We start from the raw sequence: 22649 nt of genomic DNA on the forward strand, positions 1-22649 counted from the left end.
TGTTGTAAAGCAGGTTTTTAAATTTTTATTTTAATGTTTATTTATTTTTTTTTTAGAGAGAGAAAGAGTGCACGAGCAGGGGAGCGGCAGAGAGAGAGAGGGAGGGAGAGAATCCCAAGCAGGCTGCACACGGTCAGCGCAGAGCCTGACCTGGGGTTGGAACTCAGAAACCATGAGATCATGACCTGGCCGAAATCAAGAGGCGGCGCTTAACGGACCGAGCCACTCGGGCGCCTCTGTAAAGCAGTTATTCATATCCTATTTTGAAAGAGGCGTGGGAATGGGAGCGACTTGCGGAGGTGCGAGGTCAGGAACAGGGGTCTCTGGTTTCAAAGCCCAGCACCTTCCCTACAACTCCCTGCTGATCAAATTCTGACCATGTGAATTATTAAGCGATTTGGCCCTACGTCATCGGGGGGGGGGGGGGGGGACTGGGTGTCTGCCTTCCTGAAAACGGACCTGCCCAGATATCCGGCGATCCCAACTCTTATGTCGACGGTCCTCCTGCATTCTCCTGCTTTCGTCTTCACTGCTCATGGTGTTCCCTCTGTTTGGAATGCCTCCCCCACCCCACCTGAAAACTTTACTCCACATGCCCAAATAGTAAGCTCTTTGAAGGCTGAGTCTTGTATATCTTTTTATACCCAGGGAAACTGAGCACCTGCTACTGAGTAGTACACGCAAAGACCTGGAAAAGCAAGGCAGGAAGAAAAAAGAAAAGTGGATGGAGGGGGAGGAAAATATCTCACCTGGGCATCTGCCCCATCTAAAGAAGGCATCTGCTGTCCAGTGTTCCACTAAAGGGAGGCCTGTGGGAAGTGTGGCCTGGTAATGCCAGATCTGATTTTCCTGGGGAATCTCCCAATTTAAAAATGTTGGCAACTAGGGGCGCCGGGGTGGCTCAGTCGGTTAAGCGTCCGACTTCAGTTCTGGTCGTGATCTCATGGCTCGTGAGTTCAGGCCCTGCATTGGGCTCTGTGCTGACAGCTCAGAGCCTGGAACCTGCTTCCAATTCTATGTGTGTGTGTGTGTGTGTGTGTGTGTGTGTGTGTGTGTGTGTGTCTGCCCCTTCCCGGCTTGTGCCCTCCCTGTCTGTCTGTCTCTCTCTCAAAAATAAAGAAACATTAACCAAAAAAAAAAAAAAAAATGTTGGCAACTAATTGAAAAACTTGAATACACTGTGGACTGAAACTAACACATTTGTGTGCACAGCTCTGGAGACACCCATCTGTGGCTCTGACCTTGCTTGGCACAGAGAAAAAGATGACCAAGCTAGTGAGACTTGAGTCGGAGCACCGGGCAGCTTTCCAGCAGTTGTTGTATGCACTCTTGCACTCTTTATGCTTGGGAACCAAGAGAAAGACCCCTCTTTGGGCCGGGTGGAGATAGGATCCATGCAGGGTAAAGGGATCAGGCTTCTGTTGTGTGCATGTGCTAATTACTTGTAATCTACCTACCTGGGTATTATTTGTCCCAAAGCGGTAAAGAAGGTTGAATGGCCACTTGTGTGATGTACATGATCTCCTATGGAAGAGGGCCCCTTGTCAGGTGTGATGAACGGGAAATAATCACTAGACACAAAGGGTCTTCAGTTTCAACCAGCCAGAAGGGAAATAAGCAGGAACCCAGGGGATTCTAACCAAAAGGCTTACTTACAACTCCAAATGACCAAACATCCCACTTCCTGTCATCTGCAATTACAGGGTGTCAGGTGAAATAAAAGGAACACACAAACACTTTCAAGGAGGAAGATTCAACCAAAGTTGAGTTGAGTTTATTTAGTTCGGTGGGGGAGGGGCAGAGAAGGGGGGTGGAGAATGAATCCCAAGCAGACTCCATGCTGGGCACAGAGCCTGACTCGGGACTTGATCTTATGACCTCGAGACCATGACCTGAGCCAAAACCAAGAGTCGGACAGTCAATCAACCGAGTTACCCAGTGCCCCTATAATTTTTTTTACATGTAATACTAGTCCGTCTAGTCTCCTGGCGGACACAGACGCGCACACACTCCGTCAAGGCATGGGTGCCTTCTCCGCCCATGTGGTCCGCTGTTTTGTCCTTCCTGTTCGGGGAGGGTGCCAGCCCCATGTTGGGCACCATCTTGTGTGGTGAGCCCAGGGCTGCCTCCACGGGAGCTCTGGCTGAGGGCCCGTAGTGGGATGCAGCCACAGGGAGGAATTCTTACCTGAGATGACAGGTGTCCCTTGGGCCAGAAAAGGGGCAGAGCCACCCCCTGAACAGGAACGTTAAGTGCCAAAATTCCAGGAGGGAACTTAGTGACATAACTGGAGAAGGGGGAGGGGGGCTGAGGTGAGTACTTCAATTAAGAGAGTGGATTCAGGAATTTGGAGCCAGTCAGGTAAAGGGATAACAAATATTTACTCGATCAACAAATATTTATTTGAATAACTGTAAGCACTGTTCCAGCCCTGTGGGGATACTTTGGTGAATAAGACAAAATTAGCTGTCATTATGGAGACGACCCGGAAATCAAACTAGATGGGAGAATTGTAGCTTGCTTTCCTGAGCCCCCCAGGAGGGTTGTATAGCTGACTGACCTGCTTCAAGAGCTAGAGGTGGTACCAACACCTGGCCACCACACCTGGCCACCGCAGGCAAGGTGGTGGGAGGGGCACCACCTGTGGGCCTGAAGACTGCCTGGCCCCTTGGGATTTTTTTTTTTTTTTTACTTTAAACTAGTATTACATGTAAAAAAAAATTATAGGGGCACCTGGGTAACTCGGTTGATTGACTGTCCGACTCTTGGTTTTGGCTCAGGTCATGGTCTCGAGGTCATAAGATCAAGTCCCGAGTCGGGCTCTGTGCCCAGCATGGAGTCTGCTTGGGATTCGTTCTCCGCCCCCCTTCTCTGCCCCTCCCCCACCAAAATAAATAAATAAACTTTAAAACTAAGTAGATAAATACAAAGTAAAAAAAATCACATATAGTTCAATTCATTGTTTTTGGTGTATAAGTCTACGATTTTCTTTAAATTTTTATTTATTATTGAGAGACAGAGAAAAAGCACGAGCAGAGGAAAGGCAGAGAGAGAGGGAGACACACAATCCGAAGAAGGGTCCAGGCTCCGAGCTTTCAGCAGAGAGCCCCACGCGGGGCTCGAACTCACAAACGGTGAGATCATGACCTGAGCTGACATTTAACCTACTGAGCCACCCAGGTGCCCCCTAAGTCCATGAGTTTTAACATATGCATAGATTCAAGGACATCAGGATAGAGAACAGTTCTGTCCCTCCAAAATATATCCTCTGGTTGCCTCTTTATCATCAAACCCTCCTCCAACCCCAACTACTGGCAGCCTGTTCTCCATTCCTAGTTTCCAGGGTGTCACGTAAATGGATTCATGCACTATGTAACCTTTTGGAATTGGGGTCTTTCTCTGAGTGATACACTCAGATTTATCCATGTTGTTGTATATATATCCATACATATGTATATATACGTATATGTTATATATCCATAACTCATTCCTTTTTATTTATTTATTTATTTAAAAAATTTTTTTAACGTTTTATTTATTTTTGAGACAGGGAGAGACAGAGCATGAACGGGGGGAGGGTCAGAGAGAGAGAGGGAGACACAGAATCTGAAACAGGATCCAGGTTCTGAGCAGTCAGCACAGAGCCCGACGCGGGGCTCGAACTCACGGACAGTGAGATCGTGACCTGAGCCCAAGTCAGACGCTTAACCGACTGAGCCACCCAGGCGCCCCAACTCATTCCTTTTTATTGCTGAGAAGTATTCTATTGTAGGGATATTCCACCATTTCTTTATTATTTGCCTATTGGTGGACATTTGGTTTGTTTTCAGTTTTTGGCGATTTTGAATAGAGCTTCTATAAGGCTTGACATACCAGTTGTTATATGAACGTAAGTTTTCATATGTCTCAAGGAAATACCTAGAACAGGAGGGGCGCCTGGGTGGCTCAGTTAGTTCATCGTCCAACCTGGGCTCAGGTTATGATCTCACGGTTCGTGAGTTCAAGCCCCGCCTGGGGCTCTGTGCTGACGGCGCTGAGCCTGGAGCCTGCTTCAGATTCTGTGTTTCCCTCTCTCTCTGCCCCTCCCCCACTCTTGCTCTGTCTCTCAAAAATAAATAAAAACATTTTTAAAAATATAAAAAAACTACCTAGAACAGGGGTTGCTGGGTTCTATGGCAAGTATATGTTTAACTTTCTAAGAAACCACCAAACTGTTCAGAGTGGCTGTATTGGTTTGCATTCTTATCAGAAGAGTATGAAAGTTTCACTTGTTGTGCATCCTAGATATCACTTGGTATTTTCTTTCTTTATTTTTTTAAGTTTATTTATTTATTTTGAGGGAGAGAGAGAGAGAGGGACGGAGAACATGAGCGGAGGAGCAGAGAGAGAGAATCCCAAGCAGGCTCTGTGCCGTCGATGCAGAGCCCAATCCCACAAACCAAGAGTCGGGCGCTCAATCAACTGAGCCAGCCAGGCACCCCAGGACTTGGTATTTTCAGTTAAAAATATTTGGTGTTTTTTTTTTCTTTTGCCATTCTAAGAGATATTAATGGTATCAGTTGTAGATCCAATTTGCATTTCCCTAATGCATCTTTTGAGCATCTTTTCATGTGCTCTTGGGAATCTTGAGAATTAACAAACCTGGACCCCAACTCAGAAACCAACCTACAGTGCTAAATAGACTTATATGGATTCACATTTGGCCTGACATACTGGAACATTTTAGCAGCAATGCTCAGCAGATGACAATTGGATTCAAAGCACATATGCCAGATCTGTCCAGCCAGCAAGCAGGCGGCAAGAGGCTCCTGGCTGTTAAGCACTGTCTCCCCTGCTCCAGGTTTTATGTAGAGGAAAACATTTTGTGCCTTTGCCTTCGGGATGGGCTCCTTGTCAGACTCTACGTCATTCTTGTCATGGTTTTTTCCCCTGAGCCTCCTACTTAACATTCTCCCTTCCTTCTTTCCTTTGCTAAAGAACTATTTATGCAAAGCCCGCTGCATGCCAGGCACTGTGCTAGGCTCTAGGGTCACAAAGTTGAAGAAGATGCCCACTTACAGTAGGTTCACATTCCAACGGTGGGGGGGGGGATTAACATAAAGCAGATTTTTAAATACAGTGCAGTGAAGGTACTGAGGGACCAGTGTTCCAGGCCTTTGGGGACCTGGAGGAGAGGGATTCTTGGAGAAGATAACGCCTGTAAGGAGTCCTGAAGAACGTGTGGGTATTGGACTAAGAGACACAAAGAGGGCATTCCAGGTAGAAGAGACAGGCTAAGCGAAGGCCTGGCAATAAGAAATAGCTTGCTGTGTGCACACTTCTATGAGAAATTCAATTTTACTCAAATCTATGGATGGGGGTGTAGAGTGGTAGGACATAGAGTTAATGAAGGAGACAAGGGCTGGATCATGGAGAAGCTTGGCTGATGCACTTGAATTTATCCCCAAAGCTATAAGGTGCTTTTATTTACCTATTTTTTAATGAATATTTTTCCTGCCTTTCATTGATCTTTTTTTTTTTTTTTTTTAATGTTTCATTTTTGAGAGACAGAATGCAAGCAGGGGAGGGGCAGACAGAGAGGGAGACACAGAATCTGAAGCAGGCTCCAGGCTGCGAGCTGTCAGTACAGAGTCCGATGTGGGGCTTGAACCCCTGAACAGTGAGATCGTGACCTGAGTCAAAGTTGAACGCTTACAACTAAGCCACCCAGACGTCCCCATAAGGTGCTTTTAACAGTTAGATTTTGAGGGTGCCTGGGTGGCTCAGTCGGGTAAGTGTCTGACTTTGGCTCAAGCCATGATCTCATGATTTGTGACTTTGGGCCCCTGGCCCAGCTCTGTGCTGACAGCTTGGAACCTGCAGCCTGCTTCAGATTCCGAGTCTCCCTCTCTCTCTGCCCCTCCCCCACTCACACCCTGTATCTCTCTGTCTCAAAAATATATAAACATTTTTTTTTTAAGTTAGATTTTGGTTTTAGAAGTGCCTTGCTTTTCTGCTCTGTTGATTCTAACTCAATCTTCAAGGTCCATCTCAAAGGCCACCTCCTTTGGGAAGTCCTCTCTAATCATCCTAACCAGAAACTTTGGCTCCTTCCTGGGGCTCTTCACCCATCTCTTGTACTTACTATCAGTCTGCCTGGAGGGTGGGAACTATCATTCACCCCACTTTGGGCTCCTCGTGACACTTGGCACAGGGTCAACACACAGAAGGTGCTAATAAATACTTCATGAGGGGTACCTGGGTGGCTCAGTCAGTTAAGCCTCTGGCTTTGGCTCAGGTCATGATCTCACGGCTTGTGAGTTTGAGCCCCGCGTCGGACCCTGTGCTGACAGCTCAGAGCCTGGAGCCTGCTTCCGATTCTGTGTCTCCCTCTCTCTCTGCCCCTCCTCCCCTGCTCGTGCCCTGTCTCTTGCTCCTTCAAAAATAAATAAACGCTAACAAATTTAAAATAAGTAAATAAATACACAAATACTCGATGAATGTGAATGAATTTGTGAATAGAAGTTTTCTGGGCAGCCCAGCTCCAGAATCTGTCAGATTATACTAGTGGTTCTCAAATTTAAGTATTTGTCAGAATCACCTAGAGGGCTTGTGGATTGCTGGGCTTAGCCCCCAAGTTTCTGATTCATAGGTCTGGGAAGGAGAAGGGGACTGAAAATTTGCATGTTGGACATGCAAAAGAAGTTCCCAGGTGTCATGCTGCTGCTGCTGAGGACCACACTCAAGGAACCTTTGATGTGGCTGTGGTTACAGTTCAGGTGCTTCTCACAGACAAGCCCTGGGCTGGGCATTGTCAAGGGGCCCTCTTTGCTGCTGTTGCTGCTGTTTCCTGTCTGACCACCTGAAGCTTCAGTGGATCCCTTCAGGGGATTTCCTTAGTCTTTACTCTGTCCCACCCCTTGGAGCTGGAGCTGGGCATTACAGGAGTGCCCTCTCCTGGTCCTTTTGTCCCAGGGACTCCCTAAGGCTTCTCAGAGGGAGCATGGTCACATGGGTTCCTTAACAGGCTTCCCTCCCATTGAGTAGCTCCATCAGTGAGCCCCAGAGGACAGGACAAATCCTGATTATGACCCATGAAGAAGCCTGGGATATAACGTGGCTCTTTCTGATAGAGTCAGAAAGGGGTCTTGTCCCCTTTAAGACCCCTGCTTCCTGGGCCTCTGCAGTTCCCCCATCTCCCTCTCCCAGGGTGGGAAGAAGCCACTAAATTAACAGCTCCACTTCCTGGAGCACCTGGGGCTCTGCCTCCCCTGAGCCCCTGCCACCTCCCTTCCGGCTTCCCAGGTCAATTACCAGAGTCAGGCGATGTTGGATGTTCTTCAGGTCTCATCTCGAGGGGACTGGAGACCAGGAAAACTGGCTCAGAGAGGCAACCCTGGGGGTAGGAGGAGGGGAGGAGGAGTGGTTCCTAAGGGAAACTATCATTTGATTGGCTGTTTTTCTCTCCTTCTTTGAGTGTTGGCTCACAGCAAGTCTGTGACACCCTGTGACTACCCAAGTGTGAGCCTTGTAGAGCTCAGCGATGCAATGGGTTGCGCTAGGGCTGCTCAAAGAGGCCTCAGAATCCTTCTGGGCTTCTCCGGTGCCCGCAGCCCCAGAGGGGCTGCGGGAGTTGCAGCCTGAGCAGCTGGAGGGCTGTCTATCCCCAGGACTATGGCCAGCAGTGAACACACCTGTCATTGCCATCAAGCCCTGATGGGGTCCAGCGCAGCCTCGTGGGAGAGATCACCAAGTGTTTTGAGCAAAAGGGATTCTCCTCACTGCTATGAAATCAATTCAGGCTTCTGAAGACCTTCTCAAGGAACACCACATTGACCTGAAGGACCGTCCATTCCTTGCCGGCCTGGTGAAGTACATTCAATCAGGGCCTGTGGTTGCCATGGTCTGGGAGGGGTTGAATGTGGTGAAGACAGGACAAGTGATGCTCAGGGAGACCAACCCCGCAGACTCCAAACCTGGGACCATCCGTGGGACTTTTGCATCCAGGTTGGCAGTGATTCCGTGCAAAGTGCAGAGAAGAAGATTGGCTTATGGTTTCAGCCTGAAGAGCTGGTAGATTAGAAGAGCTGGGCTTAGAACCGGATCCATGAGTGACAAGAGAACCAACCTCAGTGCTTTGCCCATTCCACTCCCTCTCCCTCCCTTGAGCAGTGGGCCAGGCTCTAGCAAATTGAGCTATTTTTGAGAACTTCCTTATAATCTGGAGGGGAACTCTTGGAGCTGGATATGCTCCCTATAGAGTATTATTATGTTTTATCACCCCCTCTCCCCCCCCGAAAAAAGAATCTTCTGGGCTCAGCTTAGACCTTGGAGTCCTTTGTAAATTCAGTAAAGAGAGCTAACTTCTGCGGGCGGTGGCTGCCATAGGACAGAAGCAGCGAACCTCAGCAAGGAGGTGGGAGAGACCCTGGAGAAACCGAGAAGACGGATGCTTGGAAAGGGTTCATGTTTGGACCTAGCTGGGAGACTGAGCCCTTAGAGGCTCAAGTGTGCCGAGAATCTTCCACAGAAACTGATCTAGACACTGGGTCCCAGGCCCGGACCAGGGAGTCACATTGCCGGGGGGACCGGGATGGGGGACATTCTGCATTGTACCAAAGATTCCAAGTGATTTTTGTCTAAATTAAAAAATATATATATGTGTATATAATGAAAATCTACAGACAGAAAAGTGGTATACCCACCTTCTAGACTGGCATTTCAATTTAACTCTATTTGCTTCATCACATACCCGTTCCACCCACCCACCCATCCTTCTTTCCCCCCAACAATTCGTTCTTTTTTTGAGGCATTTCAAAGAAGTTGCAGACATCAGTATACTTCCTGTAAATACTTCAGCATGCACTTCATTAAATGGGGATCAGTATTGATTTACAAGTTTTTACTTTTGAGAGGAGATTTACATAAAATGAAATGCCTCAATCTTAAGCGTACATTCGCTACATGTTTCCAAATGCATTTACCTGTGTAACCCAAATCCCTATCAAGATGTGGAACGTTACCAACATGCCAAAAAGTTCCCCCTTCCTACTTAATCCCTGCCCTACTCAATCCCTTCCTACTCAATGCCCCTTCCGACTCAATCCCTGCCCTCACTTCATCCCCCACCCCCACCCCAGAGGTACCACTAACCTGATTTTTTTCCATCATAGATTGTTTGCTTGTTTTGGGACTTGATATAATTGAAAGCATATAGCGTATACTATTTTGTGTAAAGCTTCTTCTGCTCAGTGTAATGTTTTTGAGATTTATCCATATTGGTGCAGTTTGTTCCTTTTAATTGCTGAATAATATTGTATTGTATGAACATACTACAGTTTCTTTATCCATTTTCCAACTGATGGGCATAACTAGTATGGCGATGGTGTTGTGGAGAAGTTCAGGACAGAGGAAATGCCCATGATATTCTATTAACAAACATTTCAGGGGGCACCTGGGTGGCTCAGTTGGTTAAGCAGCCAGGTTATAAGCAGCTCAGGTTATGATCTCACGGTTCATGAGTCCGAACCCCCTGTTGGGCTCTGTGTGGACAGCTCAGATCCTGGAGCCTGCTTCAGATTCTGTGTTTCTGTCTCTCTCTACCCCTCCCCTGCTCATGCTCCGTCTCTCTCTCTCTCTCTCTCTCTCTCTCAAAAATAAATTTAAAAACAGTAAAAATTTTAAAAAAATTTCAGGATACAAAATTTATATGCAATATGATCACAACTGTGTGAAGAAAATAATTCATAAAAATATGCTAAAATGTTAACAGTGGGTTTTCTGTGCTCTAAATTTTTTAAATTAATTTAATTTTATTTATTTTTATAAATAATTATAGATTTGGAAGAAGCTGTCAAGGTGGTACAAAGAAGTCCCATACACTTCATCCACTGTCCTCGATGGTTACATCTTACATGACTTAGTACAATATTAAAACCAGAAAAATATCCTTGCTATAAAGTGTGTGTATAGTTCCGTATCATTCATTCACACACGTAAATTCGTATAACCACCACGTGCAAGGTACAGAATTGTTTCATCACCTCAAAGATGCAACCCTTTATAGCCACACCCATCTCCTCTCCCACCATCCCTAAGCCTTTGCAACCATTAATCTGTTCTCCATCTCTATAATTTTGGCATTTTGGAATGTTACATAACTGGAATCATATAGTATGTGGCTTTTTGAGATTGGCTTTTTTCACTCAGCATAATGTCCTTGAGACCCATCAAAGTTGTTAGGTGTATCTATCTGTAGTTCATTCCTTTTAATTGCTGAGTAGTATCCATTCAATGGTATAAGTAATTCTGCTCACCTGCTTTTCAAATTTCCTACTGAGTATGAAATATTTTAATTCTTAGGAAAAAGGAAAAGTACTGATAAGCAGGGGCAATGCATAGAGAAGCAGTTCATACCTTCAAGGGAATGTTGTGTTGAATTAAATAATAGAATTTTAGACTTGGAGTGCCCTTGAAAGTCACCTGGGTAAGTTTTTCACTTTGCAGGAGTTTTCCCTGCAATATCCTGACAGGTAGCTGTGCAGCCTCTGTGTGGATACTCCTAGTGATGGGGAACTCACTATCAAATAAAGCAGCTCCTTCAATTGATAACAAGATATGCCTTTCTTCCTGGAGTTTGGGCATGACTGAGAGAAGATCTTCTGTCATAGGTTGTTTTTATCCTGCCTGGGCTCTCTTCCCTTTCTCCCCTAACCAAGCCCAAACAGTGAGCAAAGCCTGCAGAGCCTGAGCAAGCTATTGGATATGCTAAGTCCAGGAATGACCTCTCTGGGGAGATTTCAGTATTCACTGGCTTAGAAAAATAAGAGCTGCAGACCTTTTAAAATGGAATGAAATTCTGCATGAGCACACACACACACACACACACACACACACACACACACAGATACCCATGGTCCTCTAGGAATAGTTTCCTTTCTGCCTTGAAGGTTGCCCCCCAGAAGGCACTGAACCACTAATCCAAGAGGAAAGGTCTCAGATTCCCTCCTTCTTCCAGTCCCCAGGATCAGACCTGAGATCAATTTCTTTCTCTTCCGCTTTCCTTGAGAGCAGACTCTGATCTGTCCATGGTTCTGATTGTTAATGTATTTCACTTGAGGGCAAGACATGGGTTCTTTTGTTCCTTCACGGTAACTAATATACACTGAGCACTTATTATGCCCCAGGGACTGTGATGTCCTTACATTCAGCCTCTTTTTATTGTGGTCTTCCAGACATAAGGAAAAAGAGCACAGATCATAAACATACAACCCAATGAATTTTCATACAGCAAATATATTCATGTAACCAAAACAAAGATCTAGAAACAGAACATTATGAGATTAGTTTTTTCCTACTTTTGAACTTTACATAAATGGATCATACAAATTGTCTTCTCTTTTGTGTCTGGCTTCTATTATGCTTGGGAAGTTTATTCATATTCTAGATAGTTGTAGTTTGTTCATTCTTGTTGTCATGTAGCGTTACCTTGTGTAAGACATTATGCAATTTATTCGTTCCGCTGCTGATGGGGTATTTGAGTTGTTTCCAGTTTTATGCCAATATGAATATTGCTGATATAAACATTCTTGTTCATATCTTTTGGTGAACATATGCTTTTCTATAACATATAAGATATTAGATACACATGTAGAGAGGAGTATGTATACACATACACACACATACATTGGGTGGACTGCAGTAGGTTTTTGAATTCCCATTTTCAGATGAGAAAGCTGAGGCTTGAAGAAGTTGAGCCAGGAAGTAGTGGAGCTGGGCTGCAAATCCCATCCTGTCTGGCATTGGAGCTCAAGCTCTCTATCCGTCATGTTTTACTGCCTCCTGGCACACAGGCCATTTAGAGGTACTCATGATGTGCCAGACTGGTTGCTGCCACTGAGGGAAACAAAAAAAGAGAGGAATGCACAGTCACTCTAGAAGGAAAACGATGGATGTTGGTAAGGCACATGGGTGTGACAAGAAGTCTAAGGAAAAAGGGGTCATTTGTATTCTGGAAGATCACAGGAGGCTTCCTAAAGGAAAAAGCATCTAAAGAGAAAAGATGGGGGAAGCTTCTGGGCGTGCCAGGGTGAAGGGAAGGAGTGCCAGGCTGAGAGAGTCTGAGGGCACAGGAAGAGTAAGTCCTCATATAATCGTAGCCACAAGGGCCCTCAGAGATCACCTTGTCCAGTCACCATTGTCCACTCACCCATTTTTGCATTGCTGGATTCCAAATTTATATAGCCAGTCTTGACCATCCCTCTGATCTCCAAACTCTTTTCTTTTTAGTTGGGTGACAAATCTGCATTTCAAATTTAACATTGCCAAGACAGGGCTCCCAACCCTGTCCACTCACACTCACTCCAAACTGCTCCTCTTCCAATCTTTCTTGCTCTTAGGAACAACCAGCCACTAATTACTCAGGCTCCAGACCACAGCATCATCCTTCCTTCCTTCCTTTCCCATACCCAACCCATGAGCACTCCCCCTCAGCTATATCTACAAAGCACATCCTGAATCTGGTCTCTCCTTACCACCTCCCCGCGACCCCTCTGGTCACGACTGTCACCATCGCTCACCTGGACAACTTCAACAACATCCTCCCTGCCTTCCTGTTTCTGTGTTCTTCCCGAAGGCCACAAGGAGAAGCCTACTTTGCCTCTTCCAGCTTCTGGTGGCTCCAGATGTTCATTGGCTTGGGACTTCCTAACTCCAATCTCTACTCTGTCTTCACATGGCCTTCTTCCCTGCATCTTCTCTCCCTATTATTGGTGACTTCCTCTTATTTTTTTAGGGCCAACCTGGATGATCCACGATGATCTCATCTTAAGACCCTTCACTTAATTACATCTGCAAAGATCTTTTTTCCAAATAAGGTCACATGCATAGCTCCTGGGTGGACATACCTTGTAGGGAGCCAAAAGGTACTGTACAACCCAGTGCAGGGGTGAAAGTCAAAAGAAAAAAAAAAAAAGCTAAAAGAGTATAAACTGAGTTTAAACTTTAGTCCTCCAGTGAGCAATTCCTTTTCAAAGCATAGAAGACTCCTGCCCTGCACATGCTTGCTATTTCAGCACTGACTGTCCACGCATCACTTCAAAGGTCATTGTGAGGAGGGAGTGTCTGCCTTGTGCTTGCTGCAAGGCTAATTCGGGGCTATGAGTCTAACCAGGGGCATTGCTGCAACCCCAAACCCATCAGATCCTCTCTGCTCATTACTGGGGGGGGGTATTGCCACTACGATTAAGGGGCCAAAATAGTTTCTTTCTAGAAAATGACCTTTCCAAAGAGAGTCACCTGCTATGCAGATAGTGAAAGGAAAAAGAAGGGTGTCTGGGTGGCTCAGTTGGTTAAGTATCTGACTTGGGATCAGGTCATGATGTCGTGGTTCAAGAGTTTGAGCCCCGCGTCAGGCTCTGTGCTGACAGCTGTGAGCCTGGAGCCTGAAGCCTGCTTCATATTCTATGTTTCCCTCTCTGCCCCTCCCCTGCTCTCTCTCTCTCTTTCCCTCCCTCTCTCTCAAAAATAAATAAACATTTAAAAATTAAAAAAAAAAAAAAAAAGAAGGGGTCCAAGGATGGTATACTGGCAGCCTCTAAGATGGATGTTCCCTCAATGATCTCGCCTCCTGGTTTTTATGTCTACATGTCGTCCCCTCCCCCTCAAGCATGGCCTGGATCTAGTGACTTCCCTCTACTAAATACAATACAGTAAGAATGTCAGGATGTTATTTCCGAAATTAGGTCACAAAAGACTGTGGCTTCTGTACTGCTCACCTTTCCTCACTCTCTAGCTTCCTTGCTTCTAGCGAAGCCAGCTTCCATATCAAGCTGCCCTGTGGGAGGCCCATGTGGCGAGGAACTGATACCTCTAGCCAACAGCCTGCAAGAACCCGAGGTCCTTGGTCCAGCAGCCCTCAGAGAACTAAAGCCCGCCAACAACCTTGTGAGCAAGCTTGGAAGTGGACCTTCCAAGGCCGGCAGACAAGCCACAGGAATGAGCTTCGAACCTGATCTCCTCCACCCCCAGCTGAACCTTCCCATGTTGCAGCCTCAGCTAACGCTTTGATTGGGGCCTGTGGGAGACCCCGAGCCCCAGGCCCCCAGCTACACTGTGCCCACAGAATCTGTGAGATGATAAACACTCATCGCTGATGATAAACGCTCATCGTGAAGCCGCTAAGTTTTGGAGTCATTTGTTGTACAGCGATAGATACACCCAGCTATAAATTTCTAGGCTCTACTCAACCACGTGGAAGGCTCAGGCTATAACTGTAGCTATGTTGACAAATTCGAGGATTCACAGATATTAGCTCATATCCCTTCTAGGGAGAATCTACAACATCTCCTCCCACTCCTTTTTATATTTTTAAAGAAACAGAATATCAAACTATAGTGACAGTTACACATTCTTTTTTTTCCCCCCAGCTTAATGTGTTAGGAGCATTTTCTCATCTCATTAACTGTACTTCGAAGCATTATTTATTCCTCGCGCCTCTCCAGCAGCCCATTTGATGAGTGCACCAACATTAATTTAGTCACTTCCCTCTCTCATGTTTTGAGCTCAAGGTGGGGTTCACGTCTATCGGTGCATGCTGGCCCCTTCAAGCAGGGCTTGTGGGGAGAGGGGGTAGGGGGTATGGGGTAGGGAGAAGGTAGGATCACCTATGTTTAAGTGTTTCTCATGCTGCATCAAGCCTACAACACTTCCTGGCTATGTGTCCTTTGCTTGTTACTTAACACCCCCAGGCCTCAGTTTCCCTTTCTGAACAGTGGGAATAACAACCGTACCTACCTCACAGAGTTATTAAAGGCACAACCCAGGGGTTAACCCGGGTGAAACACAGCACAGTACCTGACAAATTTTAGGTCATACGGACACAAGCCAGACCACAGAGTCCTCACACACAGGGCCTGCCCCTCGTTAAGTCTCAGTCCACGGCGCATGATATCGACCCTTGTCCCAGACTCCCGCTGACCTTCGGTGCAAAGTATCTTGGCTTTCCTCCCACCAGTCTGCTCTCCATGAACCTGTGGTTCAGACCCCCACCCCCGGCACCACCCACAATCCTGAAACCATCACCCTTGGTCTAGCTGCGTGGCCCCGGACAAGTACATCCCATCTCTGGGCCTCAGCTGCCTCATCCACAATATGGGCAGGGGGCTAGATTGGGAGGCCCATGAGGGATTGCCCACCTCTAAGACCCTAGACTATTCCCTCTTCTTTCAAAGGCCCTTCAGTTTCAATCATGTACAGTCAGAGCTTTAAAAAAAACTAGCCAAAGCAAAAAGAATTGGAAAACACTTTAATGTATTTACCACAACACGTATGCCAAGACGTGCTCAGCATCTTGGAGCGTGTCAAATACTTGCATAGTGTCTGTATGAAAATCCAGGTGGAGGATTGGGGTTTCTCGGCTCAGGCCCCTTACAGAGCTTGGGCTGAGTCTGAGTGAGAACCCCCACCCCCAATCCCAGCCGACACTACAGCTGAGCTCCTGCCTGGGAAAGGCAGGGAGCTGTTTGGGAAGAGCCTGGAGAGCTGACCCTGGAGACTCTCCTAGAGGTCTTGGCATGTCTATAGGTGCCCCTCCGGCAGACATCCCCGGGGAGACTGTTCTAGGCTTCTCCCCAACTCCAACTCACAAGTGCGGTTCCTTGGCACTAGAAGCACGGCTAGGGAAGAAAGAGTCCACTTCCGGGCTCCTGCTCGGCTGGCCTCTCCCCATCTAGGCCTGGACTCTGGACCAGCCCCAGTAGGGCGAGGTTTCCAGGACTGCAGGGATCTGTGGCCCTGGGAGGCACAGACCAGAAGAAAGGTCTCCTCCTCGCTCCCGGCACTTCAACCTCTTCACGCCAGCCCCCACTTTCTAGGACGTCAGTTCCTAGGGTGCCCGGGCCAGGATCCCACCAAGAAAAGGAGGAGCAGATGGTGGGGTTTCAGATCCCCAAAAAAGGCCACGTGACCTTGGGCACATCACACGGCTTCTCTGGCCTCTATCTCCTGATCTAAAAAAGGGGAGCGACGATCCGGATTTTGCGCAGTGACCACAGACTCGACATAAGATAATAGCAGTGACAGGGCCCGGCAGAGTGGTGGGCAGCAGGAATGACTCTCTTTTCTTGGTGAAATGCTGGGCCAGCGGGTCAGCCAAGAAAGGCAACCTCCAGGGGTGATGGAGGAGGTCCCTGTGTGCTATGGCTGCTCCTTCAGCCCCAGGAAGGGGCCGGCTCAGCTCCAGGGGGTGGTTTAGAAGTGAACTTGAGCAGAGGAGAGCAGGGGGAAGGCCAGGAGTGGGTGGGGACCGGGATCCACACCCAGCCCTTGCCGGTCTGCTGCTGCTGACACAGGCTTGTGCTCCCTACCCTGCAGGCCGGCCAGCCCCAGAGCAGGCGAGGCGCTGTCAGGTGGGGACCCCAGCTTCCCCCTGGTGGGGTGCTCCACCCCAAGGGGCTGTAGAGGGGCAGGTTGGGCTGGGGGGTTGGGCAGGAGGGTGTCGAGCTTGGAGGAAGGCCTTCGCAGGCTGGAGCCAGTGGGCGAGGCTGACTGGACAGGGCTGGGGGACAGCTGGGGAGGGGGTGCAGGGGCCGCGGTGGAGCCAAGGGACAGAGAAGGCAGAGGGGACAGGAGGAGGCCAGGGGAACTATGAGGCCGCAGATGTGAAGAGAGCTGGTGAGCCGAGCGAGAAGAGACGGGGGTCTGGAACAGGCCCGGCTGTTCCTGGAAGCCATACTGTCCACAGGGCATGGGGTCCGGGGGCTGCTCAGTCTGGCCCCAGCAGCCAGGGGGCACCGGAGCCAAGTGGTTGGCACAGTCCATCAGGCACAGCCGCTCGTGCGCATGCAGGGTCCGGCTCCACCACCCCAGCTCAGCTTGCAGAGTCTGGATCTCCTTCCGCAGCAAGCGGTTGTGTTTCTCCAGCGTCTCGTGCTGCTGGGGGCAGAAGCAGAAGGGTGGCGAAGGGGGTGTCAGCCGGCATTAGGGCCCCAGCACGAGCCCCGAACCCTGCCCCCAGGCTCCTTAACTTAGGAGGGAAGATACTACTACCATCTGAATGTCGAAGCTAAGGGCCCCTTGGCTCCTCCTCTCTGGCCAGCTCTTCGCCACCGCCCGCCACGTCTTGCCCCTTCTACTCCTACGGGGGTAGATTGGGCTGCTCTCCATCCCCGCCACCAGTTCCCTGAGCCAGCCGTGCTCCGCCAGCCTGTCACCTCCACTCACCTGGGAGCTCTACCGACTGGGGCGCCCCTCAAACCACTCTGTTCTCTCGGCCCAGAAGAGCCGTCCGGCAATTGCATCATCAACCGGACGTTAAAGGCTCCCACACCTCCCTGTGCCCGGCGGGCCTGGCTCACACCTCCCGCTCCCCTTCACTTCCGGTCCCTCCAACGGACTCTGCTTTCTGCCACACTTCCTGTCTCCTCTCCCTGGCCCTCTTCCAGCAACCTCTCCCGGGCTGATCCCGATGTGGCCTTCTCATGACAACCGAGAGGTCATTCTGTCGTACGCACCTCTGGGCTGCTTCGTGTCACTGCCAGACCTCCCCAGGGCCCAGGACTCACCCACTGAGGCACTGTGGGAGGAGCCCAGGGTAGTGGTTCACAGGGCGACTATGTTCTATCCAGCACCCCTGAGTCAGCGTCTGGGAGGGTCTGTTCTGCTGGACGCTGGGTCCTGAGAACCCCCTTGATAGCACGCAGTTCTAAACAACCATTTACAGCGACAGCAACAAAAGAACTTTCTTTCCACGGCTCCCAAGGCTGAGTGACTTCCTCTGGTCCCCTCCCCAACCTCATCTCTTTCGTGGACAATTTTTAAAAGAGGAGGCAAGGATGTTTTACATAAAAATGTCGCTTCGGGCACGAACTCAAAATTCTAACGGAATCAAAGGCCCTGCTTCCAGGCTGGTCTCTGCCCGTGGAATAATGTTTTGAAAACATGTGATCAGGTCACCTCTCGCTTAAATTCTCCAGAGGCTTATGGGGCGCCTGGGCGGCTCCGTCGGCTGAGCGTCCGACCTCGGCTCAGGTCATGATCTCACAGCTCGTGAGTTCGAGCCCCCCGTCGGGCTCTGTGCTGACAGCTCGGAGCCCGGAGCCTGCTTCCGATTCTGTGTCTCCCTCTCTCTCTGCCCCTCCCCCACTCGTGCCACATCTCTGTCTCCCAAAAATAAATATTAAATATCTTAAAAAAAAAAAAAAATTCTCCAAAGGCTTCCATTCAACTCCAGAAATTGAGTCACTCATCGGGTCATTCGTTCGTTCATTGGCCACCTCCAGGCTACTCACATGTTACCTCCTCAGGGAAGGCTTCCCTAATTAGGTTGCCATCTCCCCCCCTCCACCCCCTCCCCCGTATTTTTCCCCATAGCACTTATCACCAGCTGACATCCCAGATGCCTCACGGACAATTTATTTGTCCGGCTGGCTCCCCCATGAAAATACGAGCCCCGGAGAGTGTGAGGTGGGCTTCCGTCTGCTGTGTTCACAGCTGTATCTCCAATGCTTAAGACTTACACCTGTCACCCAGGAGATACTCGATAGGCATTTCTGGGAGGAATGAATACATGAATGCACGAAGCCCCCTATCCCGGCCAGACAGACACCACACTGGACATTGGTCCTCACTCGGACAATCTGTAGGGTGCTGCTCCCTCACACCCAAGCCCGGGCTCCTTCATTTGCCTGCAATGCCTTTTCTTACCTCCATCCATTTGGAAAACGATTCATCCTTCAAGACCAGCTCAGACTTCATCTCTGGTATCATCCTACTGCTGCTACCCGTGTGTTACCCCCCCTGTGTGTTCCTAGAGCGCTCTATTCTGACTCTGTCATTCGCTTCACAGGGCATTACTGAGTTCCCTCTGTTTGTCAGGCACTGTTCCGGGTGATGGGCAAATAGCAAGGAACAGAATCGTTCCCTGCCTTCGTGGCGCTTACAGTCTGGTGAGGGAGACGGGCAATAAATATCTGAATATGTACCTGAAGTTCAGGGCTAACAAGAAAAATAAAGCGGAGTCACAAGTAGACGTCTCTTTAGATCAGATGGCTTAGAAAAGTCCTTCTGAGGAGGTAGCATTTAAACGAAACAGCTGAGGGGCGCCTGGGTGGCTCAGTCGGTTAAGAGAGTCCGACTCTTGGTTTTGGCTCAGGTCATGATCTCACAGCGTGTGAGTTCGAGCTCCGCGTCGGGCTCCGTGCTGACAGCACAGAGCCTGCTTGGGATTCTCTCTCTCTCCCTCTCTCTGCCCCTCCCCCACTCACTCTCTCTGTCTCTCTCTCAAAAATAAATAAATAAAACTTAAAAAAAAATTTTTTTTAATTAAAATAAATAAGAAATAAACCAAACAACTGGAAAGAAGGGAAGGTCTAGCTGGGCTGTTCTCTGAGAACAGAGGGAACGGTCTACACAGAGCCCCTGAGGTTGGATGTGCTCGGCCAGTGAAAGAACAGGGAGAACAGGGCGTGGGATGTTAGGAGAGGGGGGCGGAGGGGTAGGGGTGGGGGTCGCAGAGAGCGTAGGGCCTTTGGCATGGAGGGCTGTGAATTTCACTCATCGCTATAAGGACTAAGGGGGATGCGGCCTTCCCAAGGGCCAGGTCCTGAGCCCAGGTCTGAATCCTTTCCCTGGGGTGGAACGGGTAGGATCCTTGCTCTCTGCACAGAGAAAGAAGAAAAGCTCTAAGGGTCAGGTCACGATCCAAGGTCAAGTTACCATCCAAGGTCAAGAGGCAAGTACAGTGGAACCCTCTCCTGCCCCCCCCCCCCACCTCCAAGGCTCCTTTGCCTCCTTTGATCTCCACAGGGGTCCTGCCAGGGGACAGGGATTATTGTCCCCGTTTTTTTTTGTTTTTTTGTTTTTTTGGATGAGGACAGTGAAGGTGAAAGAAGTGCCTTGTAGCTATGAGTGCCGCAGCTGGGACCCTAAAGCCTGCCCACCTTAACCCTGAACCAGAGTTTCTCATAGTGTGAGTGCTGAGTTCTTCTGTTTGCTTCTATCTTGTCTCCTCTCTCTAGCTCAGGGCGCCTTAAGGGCAGGGCTGGGCTGCAAATGCACTTTTGTGTCCCAGAGCCCCCGCGTGTATCTCAGCACCTCTCTCAAACTCAGGTGACCTGGAAACATGCAGCGTATAAGGGGAGCTGCTCATAGGCGGATGGAGACGAGGTGGCCGGGCCAGGTGAGTGGAGTCAGGATGGGGAAAGGAAGGCAACCCCACCTGGTGCAGGGCGTCCGCCTTGTCCGTATGCCTCTGCCGGCTGCGCTGGGCGGCCGCGCGGTTCTTCTGTTTCTTCTTCAGCCTCTGATGCTCCTCAGGATCCTGCAGGGTGTGAGGCGGAGGGGTCAGGGGTCCCAGCAGGGGCTTGCACCCTCTGTCCAGGCCATCTGTAAAGCCACACCTTCCCCAGTTCAATTCCCCAGGGGGCTCCTTCCTCTGTCTCCCTGGGGGCGCACACGCGCACGCGCGTGTGCACACACACACACACACAAACACACGCACAGCGTCCCTCCTTGCACGGCCCACCATGTTGGAACGCCAGCCTCACCCACACATCCTGCTTACGGCCTGTGATGGGGGAGGACAAACAGAGAAGCCCAGAGCTTCAATTCGAACCCGGAGAGAACTGACTTCACACCCACACTCTCCTTACCAGCCATCTGGCTCTGGGCAAATCACTCCCTTCTCTGAGCCCAACCGCCTCAGCTGTACAACGGAGCCACCACTGCCTTCCTCACAGGCCATAAAACAGGTGTGGGCTTCACCTGCAAGGGCAGGGCCAGGGTCCGATTGGGCTCCGTGAGCCCCTGCCCAGTTCAGACCCGAAGCTGATGTTCAGCCACTCGACAAATATTTATCGAGCACCTACTGCGCGCCAGCCACTGAGCTAGGGGAACAGAGCCACAGACGAACCAGGCAAAAACCCCTGCCCCCAAGTGGCTCACATTCCAGTGTGGCAGCAACCCGGCAGGGGACGCGTGAGTGGACTCAAAAGGTTCACAGCGGGACCCCTCCCCCTGCCCTGGTCCCCACATTAGGGCGTCGAGAAAATGTAGACAAAATATTTTAACCCAAATGCCCAGAGCTTTGGAGGTCAGGTGAGAGGGAATGTTGGAGGCCCCACAGCTCCAGTCGCCCTCCCCTAGGTCACTCTGGACATATGTTCTGAGTGTAGGGAGCTCAGGCAGGACCCTGGCCTCCCTGCTGAGGACTCTGTGCTGCTCGGTTCAAGGTCACGACAGGCCCACTCCAGGTGCTGGGGGTGCCAAGAGACGAGCCTGGGGGAGAGACCAGCAGTGGACAGAAAGGGGTAGGATTTCGGTACTTGGGTCCTGGGGGAGGGGCAGGGCCTCCAAGGTGAGCCAAGTCTGAGAATTTGGGGAGGGAAGAGAATGTTCCCATCAAGGCAATGAAGGGAGAGTGGGTTAGGGGACAGGTTGCTCAGAGGCCACACTCTAAACTGGAGGCTGGCTCTGAAATAGCAGAGCCCCAAAGCCCTCATTTCAATCACCTGGGGGACATGAAGCCCCCCAGGAGGAGGTGTATGGATCCCTTGGTCACACAACCCTGACCACATCCCTCCCTGCCCGGGAACTGGGGACCCTCGGGCATATTCCCCATCCCCTGTCCCTGGTTCCCCGTACTCACGGTCCTCGTCAGCAGTGCATTGCCCTCGCAGAGGTGCATGGCTTAGGCAAGGGGCGGGCAGAGGTGTCCCTCTGCTACTGTGACCTCCTGGTGCCCTCTGGGGGCCCTAGGAAGTGGCAGCTCTTTAAATCCCCGGTACCACTCCGCCCCCGGCAAGACAAGTTTCAGTTTCTTCTAAAGCCACGGGCTGCTCAGAATCCCTGGCTCCGGTTGGCTCACGTGGCTGGAATTTCCTAACATGAACTGGCCTTCCGGTTGGGCCCCTTCTCTGGAAAGAGAATGACAGAGGGTGGCCAGAGGAGGGGGGAGACCAAAAGCCGGTTACGGGGAGGGTGTCCTGGGGAGGGAGGGCAGGCTGCCAGGCACGGAACCAAGAGGAGAAGCCAGTAGGGGACGTAGGGCTCATGCAGGACACGGGAGAGCCTCTGGGCTCTGGAATGGCATGAGTCCAGGTTCACGGCCCACCTCTGGCACCCTGGAGCTGTGCAGCTTTGAGAAATCGATTCACCCTCTCTGAGCCTTAGTTTCTTCATCCCTAAAAGGGCACGGGGCGGCGGGGGGATGATACAAATACCCGCTCACAGGCTTCATGTAGGCACTAAGCGAGGTAATACAACCACCCCCGAACCCTCTGACACCAATGTTGAGGCGAGTGTGCAAAAATAAGCGATGGCCTTTAAATAGGAGCACAGATGGATAAATTACTGTGTTTTCATTCAACAGACCACGCATCAGTAGAGGGAGGGATGTCTAGCAGTTAGGGGAACAGCTTCCAAGCTATGTGACTTGGGTACATAATTTCATCGTTCTGTGCCTTCCCCCCCCCCCAAATCTATAAAGTGGGGATCAAAATAATTCTGTCGTGAGCAGCAAACGAGTTCAGGAAGGCAAGGCGCCTGCGACCACGCCCGGCGCGGAGTAAGAGTTTAACAAATATTTGCACTTACGATCTGGTGGACGATCGAGGCTGCACGTATCATCGCGCCGGAAAGTCTGTAACATCCCATTGCCTGAAGGCCACAGCTGC

The 22649-nt window shown here is 49.8% G+C and overlaps 1 protein-coding gene and 1 pseudogene across 2 annotated transcripts; one reads left to right on the forward strand and one right to left on the reverse strand.

The window, feature by feature from the left end:
* The first annotated feature begins 6672 nt into the window (after positions 1–6672).
* LOC123600559 lies at positions 6673–8109 on the forward strand (annotated as a pseudogene).
* Positions 8110–15268: 7159 nt separating this feature from the next.
* Positions 15269–21890, reverse strand: BATF2 (basic leucine zipper ATF-like transcription factor 2). 2 transcript variants are annotated; one of them, XM_045485870.1, is made up of 3 exons: positions 21623–21890; positions 20195–20296; positions 15269–16908 (listed from the first exon to the last, which is right to left on the reverse strand). In XM_045485870.1, the coding sequence occupies exons 1-3, from the start codon at positions 21659–21661 to the stop codon at positions 16228–16230; spliced, it is 822 nt and encodes a 273-aa protein (XP_045341826.1). In that variant the 5' UTR covers positions 21662–21890; the 3' UTR covers positions 15269–16227. The 2 variants fall into 2 exon arrangements, with proteins under 2 accessions (XP_045341826.1, XP_045341825.1); XM_045485869.1 differs by having other exon boundaries at positions 15269–16911.
* Between the last annotated feature and the right edge of the window lie 759 nt (positions 21891–22649).

Source organism: Leopardus geoffroyi, chromosome D1, assembly GCF_018350155.1.
Source record: "Leopardus geoffroyi isolate Oge1 chromosome D1, O.geoffroyi_Oge1_pat1.0, whole genome shotgun sequence".
Classification (NCBI taxonomy): Eukaryota; Metazoa; Chordata; class Mammalia; order Carnivora; family Felidae; genus Leopardus; species Leopardus geoffroyi.

Bases quoted from the DNA above. Each gene is read 5' to 3' on its own strand.
- BATF2 (XM_045485869.1), bottom strand. From the start codon at position 21,661: ATGCACCTCTGCGAGGGCAATGCACTGCTGACGAGGACC. The intron at 20,297-21,622 runs GTGAGTACGGGG...CACACCCTGCAG, and splicing joins ATGCACTGCTGACGAGGACC to GATCCTGAGGAGCATCAGAG. The intron at 16,912-20,194 runs GTGGGGTTGCCT...TTCTGCCCCCAG, and splicing joins AGGCGGACGCCCTGCACCAG to CAGCACGAGACGCTGGAGAA.